We start from the raw sequence: 13,385 nt of genomic DNA, 5'->3' as shown, positions 1-13,385 counted from the left end.
CACTGTTATTTGGTCCTTTAAAAAGGATCATATTTTTGAAATGTCAGCCTCTTCCTAGTATTTCTCCTTGCACCCAGGTTTTGCTATGCCCTCAGCTGGGGGCTTGGCTTGCCAGATCTCAGCTGCCCCAGCAGGGATGAGCAGGGCTGATGAAGGAAGGAGGTGGAGGACCCTGAGCTGGAAACCCACAAAGGAGGCTGCTCCAGCTGGTCCCTGGGCTCAGGAGTACAAGGGGAGAGGGCCGGTACCAACAGATGGTCCTCGCTGAAGCTCCTCCCACCTCTGAAGGCCAGTTGAGGGGTTTTGTTGCTCAGTCGCTCGGTCCTGTCCGACTCTTTGCCACCCCATGGACTGCAGCACACCAGGTTCCCCTGTCCTTCACTCTCTCCCAAAGTTTGCTCAAGCTCATGTCCATTGAGTTGGTGATGCCATCCAACCTTTTCATCCTGTCTTCCTCTTCTCCTCCTGCCATCTTTCTCAGCATCAGGATCTTTTCCAATAAGCCAGCTCTTCGCATCAAGTGGCCAAAGTATTGGAGCTTCAGCTTCAGCATCAACCCTACCAGTGAATATTCAGTGTTTATTTCCTTTAGGATGGACTGGTTTGATCCTCTTGAAGTCCAAGGGACTATCAAGAGTCTTCTCCAGCACCAGAATTCAAAGCATCAGTTCTTTGGCGCTCAGCCTTATATAAGGTCCAGCTCTCCCTGCTGCTGCTGCTGCTGCCAAGTCGCTTTAGTCGTGTCCAACTCGGTGTGACCCCATAGACGGCAGCCCACCAGGCTCCCCCGTCCCTGGAATTCTCCAGGCAAGAACACTGGAGTGGGTTGCCATTTCCTTCTCCAATGCATGAAAGTGAAAAGTGAAAGTGAAGTCGCTCAGTCATGCCCGACTCGTCGCGACCCCATGGACTGCAGCCCACCAGGCTCCCCTGTCCATGGGATTTTCCAGGCAAGAGTACTGGAGTGGGGTGCCATTGCCTTCTCCCCAGCTCTCCCTGGGGAACAGTTATTAAGCAGGCTAGGGCCCTGCCCCTGGGACTGCAGGACCCGAGGGCGCCCCTCGAGGGCAGGAGTGTTGCTCAACAGCGACCCCATGTGGCGGAAAATAGAGCTGCGGCTGGTGGGTTGCCCCTTCTTGCCAACCTCCTCCCCGCCGGTGTAGAAGCAGGATGACCCAGTTCCTGTAACAGAGAGGAAGGGGAGATCGGGAGAGTGAGACACTGGACTTTCTGCTAATGCGCATAGGGATGCTCACAGAATTCACGGGAGGTTTTAATGAAACAGAGGGTTCTGTAATTGCCCCTCCCAGCAGGCGAACTGGGTGGTGCCTGCTCCACGCCCTCTCCCTTCCACGGTGAGGGACGGGGTGTCCAGGCTGTCTAGGCGCCCTCTCCTGCCCTCTGCCAGCGCTTGGGCCTGGCGCCAGGGCCAGGGCTGCCTGAGCAGCTCCACCCACCCGGTGAGCCGCCCCGACCTGGCGACGGGGCTCGCTGCTGGTGCCCCGAGAGGCCCCGCCCCCCCGGCGATGACCAGGGCCGCCGCGGCACTGAAATGGCTGGCGTCTGCCTGGCCGGGCACCGGCTGCAGGCCCCGGGGGACCTGCAGAGACCCGGCTTCTCCGCCCGGCCAGTGCCGTGGCCTGCTGCCACCGTGAGGTAGACCCGGACCTCAGTCGTGTCCCCACCAGCTCCTGAATGTCCTGGTGTGATGCTCTAGGGCCCGAACCGGCGGGTGTCCGATCTGAGCCCACCGTCGTCCTGCTGGTCTCAAGGGACAGGTAAGGAAGGATGAAGACTAAGCCCCCTGTGCCTGGCCCCAGGCTCAGCTGTCAGGGAGGCGTGGCCGGGTGTTCCTGAGGAGAGAGGCCGTGCTGGGCAGTGACCGTCAGGTCACCAGCGCCTACTGGGCGCCCGTGCCGGGGCCCTGTGGCTGGGTCTCCCTCGGGCGGCTGGTCCCAGGCCTTCTTTACGACCAGCCCTTGTCCTCCCAGGAGGTCTCGGCCTGGCTCCAGAGCCAGGCCCAGCAGCCGGGGCTCCCTCCGGGCCAGCCCTTTCTGCAGGGCCCAGCTCACACGCTTCCTGCTGTCCCACCCTCCACCGGGACAGCAGGGCCTGTGGGGCCTGTCAGGCTGCTCCGTAGGGTAGCTGGCGGGGGTGGACGGGGTTGAAGTGTGAGTCTGGGTCACCCCGGGGGCGGGGGTCCCTGCTAGCGCCCTCCAGCGGTCTGGAGCCTCGGCAAAGGGAGGGCAGAGACCTCCATTAGGTGCTGAGTCCTGCCCCAAGGCCACAGGTGGTAGGCCTTGTACCAAGGCCACGGACACGGAGCCCAGAAACGAGGTCAGCTCCGGACCCAACAGATCCCCTTTGTTGCCCAAAGCCCCCCTACCCCCTGCCCAGCATCACTAATAGGCTTCCTGACCCCAAATTAGGCTAGAATGCGCACCCCAGCAGTCCCTCTCTACGCCCTAACCAATCACCTAACCTCCTAGCAGGAATTTTGTCTTGAGGCCATAAAATTGTGACTAACACGAGAGAAAATTTTCGACTCTCCCTGGTCTGTCAGGCGGTCAGCGGGCTGCATTTGCGGTGCCCTCATTATCTCTGTTCCCTGCTCTTCATAAACTCAGTCCCTTCTGCAGTGCTCTGTGCCTGGAAATTCTTTTCCAACCCAAACTCGGGCTGCCTCAGCATTAGGGTCCTGGGCAGGGGCCCTGGAGACCCGCAGAGGAAGCACAGCTCTCACTCCGGCTGCGCTGTGGGGCCAGGACCAGGGCTCCAGGAGGCTCAGCGACTTGGTGGAGCGAGCCGGTGGGTGAGCGAGTCTGCCCGCCTGAGGGTCCCTGCTCCCTGCTTCTCCCAGGGCGGGGGCCTCAGGGACCCACTTGATGAGTCAGAAGCCACAGACTTTGTTCGAGGGGCCCGCCCAGGCCGCTGGGCCTCCTGGGAAGGAAGGAGGGCCTGATCAGCAGCTCCCAGCTATGGGGGGCAGTTTCTGGAGGCCCGAATGCTTCCTGCCAGGAGATGGGGGGCCCTCTGCTCTGGGGAGGACAGCATTAGGGGGTCCTGGAAAGTTCAGTTCCCCTGGCTGAGGTCCAGCTTCCATGTCTCAGAAGGTGTGTTTGTATATACATTTATTTTTTAGATTGAAGGATAGTTGAGAGGGCCTTTAGACAGCAAGGAGATCAAACCAGTCAATCCTCAAGGAAATCCATCCTGACTGTTCATTGGAAGAACTGATGCTGAAGCTGAAGCTCCAATACTTTAGCCACCTGATGCAAAGAGTCAAGTCATTGGAAAAGACCCTGGTGCTGGGAAAGATTGAGGGCAGGAGGAGCAGGGGGTGACAGGGGATGAGACGGTTGGATGCCATCACCGACTCGATGGATATGAGATTGAGCAAGCTCTGGGAAATGGGGAAGGACCCACAAGCCTGGTGTGCAGTCCATGGGGTCGTAGAGTCAGACACAACTTAGTGACCGAACAACAACAGGGTTGAATCCCAATGTTGTGTTTTATGTATATATTTTTCAAATAACTTCCATTACTGTTTATCATAAGATATTGAATATACTTCCCTGGGCTATATAGTAGGACCTTATGGTTTATTTTATATATAGTAGTGTGTATATGTTAATCCCATACGCCAGATGGATCTCTCTCCCACTTCCCCTTTGGCAACCATTAATTTGTTTACTACCTCTGTGAACCTGCTTCTGTTTTGTAAATAAGTTCATTTGTACTATTTTTGTGGTTCCACATGTAAGTGATAGTGTGTAGCATTTGTCTTGGTCTGACTTACTTCACTTAGTATTAGTGAATATTAGTATTAGTCTAGGTATTTCATACTTTTTATGGCTGAGCAGTATTTCATTGTGTATATATGTACCACATCTTCTTTATCCATTCACCTGTTGTTGGACATCTAGGATGCGTCCATGTTTTGGCTATTGTAAATAGCGCTGCAATGAATATTGGGGTGTGTGTATCTTTTTGAATTAGTCTTCTCCAGATATATGCCCACTAGTGGGATCGCTAGCTCATACAGTTTCTCTATTTTTAGTTCTTCTAAGGAACCTCCGTACTGTTTTTCATAGTAACTACACCAATGTATATTCCCACAAAAAAGTGTAGGGGAGTTCCCTTTTCTCCACACCCTCAGAAGGTATTCATAGAACGGAAGGGCATCAGGAAACTGGCACAAGAGCCCCCAGAAACAGCAGCCTCCAGCCCCAGCTGAGTGTGCAAGTGTGTGTGAGCACTGGTGTCTGCCTGTCTGAGGATCTGTGTATTCACATCTGTGCTATGTGTACCAACACATGTGCATGCCACAGCGGTGAGAACAGTCTGGAGATGGGCCGGCTGAGTTGTCCCTCTGAGCCCCAGGAAGTAGAGGGACCCCAGGTCCCACTGGCTCCAACACCCCCCTCCCCGACAGGCTGTGTGACCTGGGGAGTCGGTGCCCTCTCTGGGCCTTGGCTCCTGCCTGTGAGATGGGAGTGAGGCTCCCTCTTGGGTCGGGGCAGCTGAGAGGAGTGAGGGGCGAGGGGGGGCAGGTGCAAGCCTGGAGGACAGACACGGGCACAGCAGACCCTGGCCGGGAAGGCAGAGACGTCTCCAAAGGCCCACGCTCTTCACTGCAGTTGGGGAAACTGAGACCCAGACAAACACAGCTTCCCAAACCAGGTATGGCTGGAGCTGTTAGAAATCACTCTACTTCGGGAGCCTAATTATAGATCTGATGTGAGAGAGGCCTTCCTAACCACCAGGGCTGCTCAACCTAAGGGGTGAGCTCTCTGTCACCAGACATGTTCAAGCAGAGGGTCAACAAATCTGTCAGAAAGCTGCAGAGGGGACTCTGGTCCTGAAAGGGGCTGGACCGGTGGCCCAGAGGCCTGTCCAGCCGGGCGTCTGTTCAGACAAAGCCCCAAGGGCAGGACCTTTCTGTTTGTGGACAGGACGCCTGCCTTTTGGGGGCCACTGAGCACCCGGGCAGCAGCAGGACAGAGGGGTCGTGGACAGAGACCTGGAGGCGGGCAGGGTGTTCACAGCAGGGTGCAGCTGTGGCTGCCCAAGGCCCAGGTGAGCAGCTTCTGTCTGCAGTCAGAATAGGGTGGGTAGCGGATGTTCTTCAGCATCTCCAGGCCCGAGTGGGAGAGCAGGCAGGCGCGGTGGTGGGAGAAGGTGTCGAAGGAGAACTTGCCGTGGTACCTTCCCATCCCACTTTTGCCTGCAGGGGCACGGAAGTGAGGGTCTGGGGCCAGGCCAAGGAGCCTGCCACCAGTAGCAGCAGCCCACCGCCCAGCAGGGAGCCCAGGCCATGCTATGAGCCATTTTGCAGAGAGGGAAACTGAGGCCCTGAGAGACCAGGGGCCTGGATCGAGGCTGAACCGTGAGTGAAGGCCTGGATCGAGGCTGAACCGTGAGTGAAGGCCAAACTTTCTGGGTCTGGAGTGCCCACTTGGGCTTCCCTGGGAGTTGGGGCTGGAGGGTGAAGGAGGGCGGGGCTCACCGACTCCCGAGAATGGCAGGGAGGTAAGAGTCAGGTAGGTGAAGCCTTCATTCCCTGCAAAATTGCCACTGCTGGTCCTGTCCAGCATCTGGTTCACTACCTGGTGGGAGGGGGAGGCCGGGGTCAGGGGTGGAGCGTGAGCTCCTCATTCCACAGTGATCAGAGGCGCCTCCCAGGTCTCCATCCTCTGCTGAGTGAGCACGCCCCTCTGAGTTCACAAAGAGGAGCCCGCGGGAGCCGGAGGCCCTGAGAAGCGGCTGTGAGGGTTAGCCGCGGCAGCAGACAGGCAGCCAGCCCGGCTCCGCCTGCAGGGTCCCACCTTTGCTCTGCCCCATCCCACTTCGGGGGCTCTGAACACCCATACAGAACTTTTGCACGACTTAGGAAAAGAGGGGTGTTTGGGGCAGGGCAGATAGAAAGGGCACCTCCTCGTCTGGGTGAGGCTGCCCCGGCCAGGGCAGGCAGCTGGCCACCCACCCGTTGTCAGGTTCTTGGTGCTGCCCCCCAACCCCATCGCCGTCTCAGCTGGACACCTGTGTTAAGGGAGCCGTCGTCCAGTAAACTGGATTATAGTCACCCTGGAGTTGTCTGCTCCCTGACCCTTGTAAGTGGGCTGGGAAAAGGGAGGTGGCTAGTCTCACCCCTTTGGGCCCCTCTGTTGCCCCCACCTGCATCCAGCCCTACCTGGCTGCTCTTGGAGAAGGCATACAGGGTCAGGGGCTTCTCCCGACGGTTGATGAAGTCGATGGCCTGGTCCAGGCTCCTCACGTTCACGATGGGCAGGATGGGCCCGAAGATCTCCTCCTGCATCACCGGCTCGGTCTCCTGCACGTCCACCAGCACCGTGGGGGCTGCCCGGGACAGGGGTCTGCTCAGCCCAGGGGCGGGGCCTCTGGTGGGCGAGGTCTCAGGTAGGCAGGGCCTCGGTAGGCGGGGCCTCTGGTGGGCGGGCCCGCGGGAATGTCAGGGCCCAGGGACCCGGATGTCCCAGGGCCGGTAGTCTCCCCACAGCCCCCGGGAAGTGACCACGAGGGGCTCCCCAGCCTGACCGGGGCCCGTGGGTCCCAGAGAACCACTCAGCCTTGGTCTCACAGTCAGAGGATGACCCGATCTTAGACCCCAGAGTCTGAGGCCGCAGGTCCCAGCCTGTTAGACCCTCCGAGCCGTTCGGTCCAGGAGACCGGGGTTCTTTGTTCACAGCAGAGCGGACGCTCAGGACGGGCTTTGGGAGCTGCGAACCAGAATCATGGGCACGTAGCACCTGGGGTCGTGTGGCCCGTGGAGCAGCGGGTCGTGGGGCTGAAGTTGGGAACCTGAGCCTAGAACTCTGGGATCTGAGCTTGGAAACCTAAATAATCCTAAAGGAAATCAGTCCTGAATATTCATCAGAAGGACTGATGCTGAAGCTGAAACTGCAATTCTATGGCCACCTGATGCAAAGAACTGACTCATTGGAAAACACCCTGATGTTCGGAAAGGTTGAAGGTAGAAGGGGACGACAGAGGATGAAATGGTTGGATGACATCACCGACTCGATGGACATGAGTTTGAGCAAGCTCCGGGAGTAGGTGATGGACAGGGAGGCTTGGCGTGCTGCAGTCCATGGGGTCGCAAAGAGTCAGTCACGACTGAGCGACTGAACTGAACCGAGCTTGGAGAACTTGGGCCAGAGTGTGGAGTCGTGGGGTCGCGGGCTCAGACCGCGACCAGTGTCACGAAGTCAAGGCACCAGGCTGGGCTGTAGCGGTGGGGTCAGGGGAGCCTCAGAGCCCAGACTCGGGGCCCAGCTGTGGCCCCCAGCGTGGAGGGGCCTTCGCTGGGGTGGGGGTGGGGGTGGGGCACAGTGGCAGGGAGGGCGGGGCTCACCGATGTAGAGATCGCTTTCATCACTCTGGCCGCCGATGACCACGCGACCGCAGCTCAGCAGGCCCCGGAGCCGCTGGAAATGCTTCTCGTTGATGATGCGGCCCAAGTCCGGGGAGCTCTGGGGGTCGTCGCCGTAGAAACGGGTGATGGCGCTCTGCAGGGCGGGCACCAGCCGCGCCTGCATCTCGGGGCTGCACAGGACGTAGTCGGGGGCCACGCAGGTCTGGCCGGTGTTGTAATAGCGGAAGAAGGCCACCCGGTTGGCCACGGTCTGGGGGTCGCAGTTGTCGTCCACGTAGCAGGGGTTCTTGCCTCCCAGCTCCAGCGTGACGGGCGTCAGGTGCTTGGCGGCTGCAGTCATGACGATCTTGCCAACTCGAGGGCTCCCTGGGAACATGGGATTTGACTCAACTGCTCTTGGCCGGATGGTTCAGGCACCACCTTCCTGGCCCCATCCTGGCTCACCCACTGGGATCCGCCCCCGCCCTGCTGCCCCAGGACCCCACCCTTCCAGGCCCACCTGCCCCAGACGATTGCCATCAGGGATGCTCCACACTGCTGGCCATCGCCTCCTCCCTCCCCCGCCTTCTCCAGCCTCTTTTCCAACATCCCTCTTTCCCCAGGACACCAACTGGGGCCACCCTTACCCGTGAAGAAGATGTAGTCGAACGGGTGCTCCAGCAGCCTTCCCGTCTTCTCGGGCCCGCCCAGCACCACGGCAAAGCAGCTCTGCAAGGGGGCGGGAGGGACGGACGGCTCAGGGGACCCTGCAGGACCTCCCACTGGTGGGAGCGGAGGTGCGGGACACAGGCTCACCCTCACCTGGTCCAGGTACCGGGGCAGCACCTCGGCCAGGACCTTCTCCGTGCACTTGCTCATCTCCGAGGGCTTCAGCACCACGCAGTTCCCTGTGGGGCGGGGGGAGAGGGCGGGGCCGTGTGTAGCCACGCCCCGTCTCCATTGGGTCCTCACACACCCAGTGCCAGCTGAGAGAGGTGCCCTATTGGCCCCGAGGCCACACAGACCCAGGGATGGTGGCCAGACAGGAACCAGGCCTTCTCAGCCACCTGGTGCCAGCTCCCCGCTCCTTCCTGGCTTGGGGGCGGCTGGGAGGACAGGCGGGGGGCGTGAGGGCGGAGGCGTCCTCTCACCTGCTGTGAGGGCGCCCGCCAGGGGCACCAGGCTCAGGTTCAGGGGGTAGTTCCAGGGAGACAGGATGAGCACCAGGCCGAAGGGCTCCTTCCGGATGAAGGCCGAGTCCAGCTGCGTGATCTGGGGTGTGGGACGGACAGTGAGGCTTCGCTAAGGATCACCCCAAAGCCCACCCCTCATAGCCCTCGACCTGCGTGTGCAGTGGAGTCCCCTCAAGGAGACCGCGGTCCCGAGAAAGTCAGTGACTCGCCCAGGGCCTGGGCCTGGCCGCCCTGGATTTGTCCCGCCTGGCCAGAGGTCTCACCAGGTTCCTGGCCGCTGGCTCATCCTTCATCCAAGTGTGCAGGTTCCTGAGAGCCAAGTCGACCTCGTTCTGGCAGAGGATGAGCTCCGAAATGTCCGAATGAAAGGCTGCCTGTGGTGGAGGGGGGATTTGGTGGTCAGGCCTGGGCAGGGTGGGGAGGGGAGTGGATCTAGCGCTGGAGGCCCCCAAGAGTCCTCAGGGTGGACACGAAGACAGTCTCCAGGGTGAGAACAGCCAGCCCCTGGGAACTGCAGTGAGGAGCATGGGTCCTGGGCTCTGCTGCTTTCTGGCTGTGGGACCTTGGGCAAGTGACTTAACTCCCACGTACCTCACTTTCCCCGTCTGTGACGTGGGACAGCAGTCAGACCTGCCTCACAGATTTACTGAGTTGACGTAGAGCAGCTAGCAGCCCAGGGAAGGGTCTGCTGAACCACAGGACTGAGCTGAGGATGCAGCTGGCTCCAGCCCCCACCCACTCCTGCCCTCCCCACCCCTGCTCCTCTCCCTACCCCTGCCCTCCTCCCCTCACCCCTGCCCACCCTCACCCACTCTTATCCTCCTCCCTGCCCACCCTGCTCCCCTCCCCCACCTCTGCCCTCCTCCCCCCACACCTGCCCTCCTCCCCCCACCCCTGCCCTCCTCCCCCACCTCTGCCCTCCTCCCCCCACCCCTGCCCTCCTCCCCCCACCCCGCCCCCCACCCACCTTGTGCAGGTCCTGAGCCAGCGCCTCCTGCAGAAGCTGCTTGTTCTCTCGCAGGAAGCGGCTCAGGCCGTTCAGCTGGGCGGCCCGGAACTCTGCTGGCCGTGTGCGCCCTGAGCTGAAGGCCTCCCGCAGCCGCTGCAGGGTGTCCGCAAAGGGGTCCATCCTGCTGGGCGGGGGCAGCATGGGTCGGGGTGCCCCCACCTCCACCACCCCTCCACAGCCCTTGCTCACACCCACGTGGGCCCACGGACACCCCCCACAGGGCCTCGAGGGGTTCTTTGCCTCAGAGACCACAGAACTTTGCAGTGGCAGATGGGGAAACTGAGGCTGGGGTGTGCTGCAGGGCCCCGGAGCGTGGGACGGCTCCCTGTGCTCTGGGGAGGTGGTTCTGGAACAAGGAGCAATGGGGTGGGCGGGGCATCCGGGGAGGCACAGCTGATAGCCTGGAGCCTGGAGCCCATCTGGACTCAGTCTGACACCCAAGGGAACCCCGGTTGGGCTGGAGGGGAGGGGGATGGGGCATGGGGGTGGGAAGAAGGAGTCCAGGGGGGCTCTGGGGGGAAATACCTGGACTTTGAGCAAGAAAGGGCTCTGAGCACCCCAACCAGGGCCCCAGAACCATACCATCGCCTGTGCCTCCAGGTCTCTGTCTATCTGAGTGTCTCTGCGTCTCTCTGTGTCTCTGTGTCTGTCTGTGATTCCCTTTCTCTGTGTGCTGATGTGAGCCAGCAGCGTCTCACAGGCCTGAGCCCAGGACCTCTGCCTCAGAGCACTGACCGTGGAGTGAGGCAGGTCTCAGCGTCCCCACTGGGCACCCTGCACCTCCCCCTCTCCTCTCTGAGCCTCAGTCTTCTCACCTGGGAAGTGGGGACAGACTTCTCCGTGGGCGTGCACAGCACAGGCCTGGCCAGCCTCAGTGGGGCCTGGCCACTGTGCTTACTATTCATAGAAACCGTAAGGCCGGGCACGCACTGGTGCCCTGCTCAGCGGGCCTCCAAGCTGAGGAGCACAGGGGGAAGCTGGGCACATTCCCAGGCAACACCTGGTGCCAGGCAGAGCAGGGATCTGACCCCAAGACTCTTACCCTCCACTCCCTCCTGCCGGGTTGTGTCTAGCCTTGGGCAAGTGCCTCCAGGTCACAGCCTGCCCTGGGAACACCAGGGACATGGAAGTCCTGCTGGGTGGGAGGGGGAAGGCTGGCTATGTGGGTGAGGCCCCTCAGCAGGTGGGCAGCAAGAGCTCAGCTCTTAGGGGGAACCCAGGACCTGCCTGCTCCCACCTGTGGTTGGCCAGGCAGGTATCCTGGCCCTTTCTTGGGCTGGAAGGGTACCCAAGGTGTGCCCTCCCACAGCCAGGCCCGGGGTGGTCCCACCTAGATCCCAGCCCCCTGCCCCAGATGGCAGAGCGGCAGAGGGAGATCAGATAGTCCCCGCCCAGGCCCGGGCTCAGCGCCAAGACCAACCAGGGCCATTTCCTCCTGAGCGATTCCTGGAGCAGCTGGGGCTGAGGGGCCGCCTCTGGCCACCAGCCCCGCCCACCCTCAGTCCAGGGCGGCCGGGAGCACCCTTAGGCTTTCAAGTTTCAGGGCTGCCCCAGAGGTGCCAGAATCACCCGCCCCACCCAGCTTTCCCTGCTGGAGTTCTGGTGGCGCCTGGTCCCAGCGGCCCTGCCCTGGCTTCGTCCATGGCTCTCTAGAGCCTCTCTAGGGCTGAATGCCTCCAGAATGCATCAAAGCCCAGGGAACACATCCTCAGGCCCACCCCCACCATTGCCCAATCAATGAGGGGGTGGGAGGCTGGGTGGGGCTGAGGTCAGACGACCCATAACCCATCATTTGCCCTCCAAACAATGGGGTCTACATGGCAGCTTCAGCCCCGGGGCCTGTGACCGCGCAGTCCCTCCCCCACCAGCACTGAAGTGTGCTAGTTTTACCACTGGATCCCCAGGGAAGTCCCACCCTGTGCTTTTTATTGACTTCTCAACAACATCTTTGTGTAGCTTCCAAATTTTCTACCATGAGAATGCAACATGTCCAGAATCAGAAATGAACAGTGAGTGTTGTTTTTACAAGGAGCTGCTCCCTTCCCCTGTCCCAACTCCCGCAGCACTTCCTGAGCACAGCCCAGGTCACACCTGGCTGGCCCCTGTCTATCAACCTCTTCCCCCAGCCTGGGGAGCCTCCACCACCACCACCACCCCCCACCGGGCCAGGCCAGCCCAGGGGGGCTGCAGGTTTTCTGAGAGTGTTCCCAGGCGTCACAGGGGTCGGAGGTGGGGGCGGGGAGCGGTGGGGCAGGGCAGCACCAGCTCCCTGCTCTGAGCCAGGCCCCAGGCCCCCGGACCCCCAGCCCTGGGAGCCCACGGGGTCGGGATCCCATTTCTCTTCCCCACTCCCCCACCCTCTGCTGCTGGCCCGCCCCCACCCCAGCCCCACGTACCCTGGTGTGGACTCCAGCCCTGGATCCTTTGCCGAGCCTGGGCCTTTTATGCCTGACATTCTGCCTCCAGGTGTACGCTCTTACCCCGCCTCTGCAGGTTGCCTGTGCAGCCCCCCACCGGAAGCCCTGCGCCCACGTCCGGCAGTGGAGAGGTACCTGGGTGACAAATCCCCAGACCAAAGCTCCAGCTGGTCTGGCCTCCTACTGATTCACACAGAAGCACGTCCTGCAGCTGCCTCACCTGGCACAGCTGGTCCCCGGAACAGGTCTGGCAACTCCAGGTGACTCCAGGTGATGCTGTGATTGCTGGGAAGGACAGGCAGAAAGTTACCGGATAAGGAGAAAGATAAGGTTGTTGTTCAGTTGCTAAGTCACTAAGTGTCCAACTCTGCGACCCCATGGACTGCAACTCCCAGGCTCCTCTGTCCTCCACTATCTCCTGGAGTTTGCTCAAACTCATGTCCATTGAGTCGGTGATGCCACCCAACCATTTCATCCTCTGTCGTCCCCTTCTCCTCCTGCCCTTAATCTCTCCCAGCATCAGGTCTTTTACAATAAGTTGGCTCTTTGCATCAGGTGGCCAAAGTATTGGAGCTTCAGCATCAGTCCTTCCAGTGAATATTCAGGGTTAACTTCCTTTAGAATTGACTGGTTTGATCTCCTTGCTGTCCAAGGGACTCTCAAGAGTCTTCTGCAGCACCACAGTTTGAAAGCATCAATACTTTGTCAGTGGGACCCTGGCAGCCTCCTCCGGGATGCCCTCAGCCAGCAGAGCTCTTCAAGCCACCCAGGTCCCTGCACCAGATCCTCATGTCTGTGCCTTCATTCCTACCCCACAGGGCTCCTTCATTTGCGCTCTCCTCATGTGCCCCACTGGCATCCTCAGGGCAGAGGAAGGGACCCTGGCAGCTGCAGAGAGAGAGGGGATGGGCCAGGGACCCCTGTGGCCACAGGGTGTCACATCATGTTCCTTTTTCCCCTTATTCTTCTATTTACTGTGTGACCCTAGGCAAGTTACTTGGGCTTCCCTGGTGGTGGCTCAGATGGTAAAGATTCCCCCTACAATGCGGGAGACCTGTGTTTGATCCCTGGGTGGGAAAGAGCCCCTGGAGAAGGGCATGGCAACCCACTCCAGTATTCTTGTCCATGGACAGAGGAGCCTGGCGGTCTACAGTCCCTGGGGTCAGAAAGACACAATTGAGTGTGTCTCACACAGCACAGGCAAGTTGCTTAACCTCCTTGAGCCTCCCTGAGGCAACAACTGCAATTAGAGGATCTCATGATCAGATGAAAGGATATAGATACCACGGCTCCTGACGAGAAATCAGTGCTCATAAGTATTGGCTCCTAACATTTCCCCCAGTCTTTCTAGAGCACCTGCTAGGCTCTAGGAAGCAGAAGAACGCACTCAG

General features: G+C 60.2%; 1 protein-coding gene across 3 annotated transcripts; it reads right to left on the bottom strand.

The window, feature by feature from the left end:
* Window positions 1-3,105: 3,105 nt before the first annotated feature.
* Window positions 3,106-12,233, bottom strand: LOC133065851 (aldehyde dehydrogenase family 3 member B1-like). Of its 3 annotated transcripts, none has more exons than XM_061156366.1 (10): window positions 12,130-12,233; window positions 9,536-9,701; window positions 8,832-8,942; window positions 8,527-8,647; window positions 8,198-8,283; window positions 8,023-8,104; window positions 7,376-7,762; window positions 6,194-6,360; window positions 5,510-5,609; window positions 3,106-5,227 (listed from the first exon to the last, which is right to left on the bottom strand). In XM_061156366.1, exons 2-10 carry the CDS (start codon window positions 9,695-9,697, stop codon window positions 5,043-5,045), a joined length of 1,401 nt encoding a protein of 466 aa, XP_061012349.1. In that variant the 5' UTR covers window positions 9,698-9,701; window positions 12,130-12,233; the 3' UTR covers window positions 3,106-5,042. The 3 variants fall into 3 exon arrangements, with proteins under 3 accessions (XP_061012349.1, XP_061012347.1, XP_061012344.1); XM_061156364.1 differs by having other exon boundaries at window positions 9,536-9,698; window positions 12,130-12,229; XM_061156361.1 differs by lacking the exon at window positions 12,130-12,233 and adding an exon at window positions 11,974-12,129 and having other exon boundaries at window positions 9,536-9,698.
* Window positions 12,234-13,385: the final 1,152 nt, after the last annotated feature.

The sequence above is a fragment of the Dama dama genome, chromosome 2 (genome assembly GCF_033118175.1).
Source record: "Dama dama isolate Ldn47 chromosome 2, ASM3311817v1, whole genome shotgun sequence".
Lineage (NCBI taxonomy): Eukaryota > Metazoa > Chordata > Mammalia > Artiodactyla > Cervidae > Dama > Dama dama.
This window is presented reverse-complemented; position numbering and strand designations above follow the sequence as displayed.

Excerpts from the sequence above, each read along its gene's own strand:
- LOC133065851 (XM_061156361.1), bottom strand. The coding sequence starts at position 12,032 with ATGTCAGGCATAAAAGGCCCAGGCTCGGCAAAGGATCCAGGGCTGGAG. Across the intron at positions 8,648-8,831 it reads AGCCAGCGGCCAGGAACCTG|ATCACGCAGCTGGACTCGGC; the intron begins GTGAGACCTCTG and ends CCCACACCCCAG. Across the intron at positions 7,763-8,022 it reads CGACTACATCTTCTTCACGG|GGAGCCCTCGAGTTGGCAAG; the intron begins GTAAGGGTGGCC and ends CCATGTTCCCAG.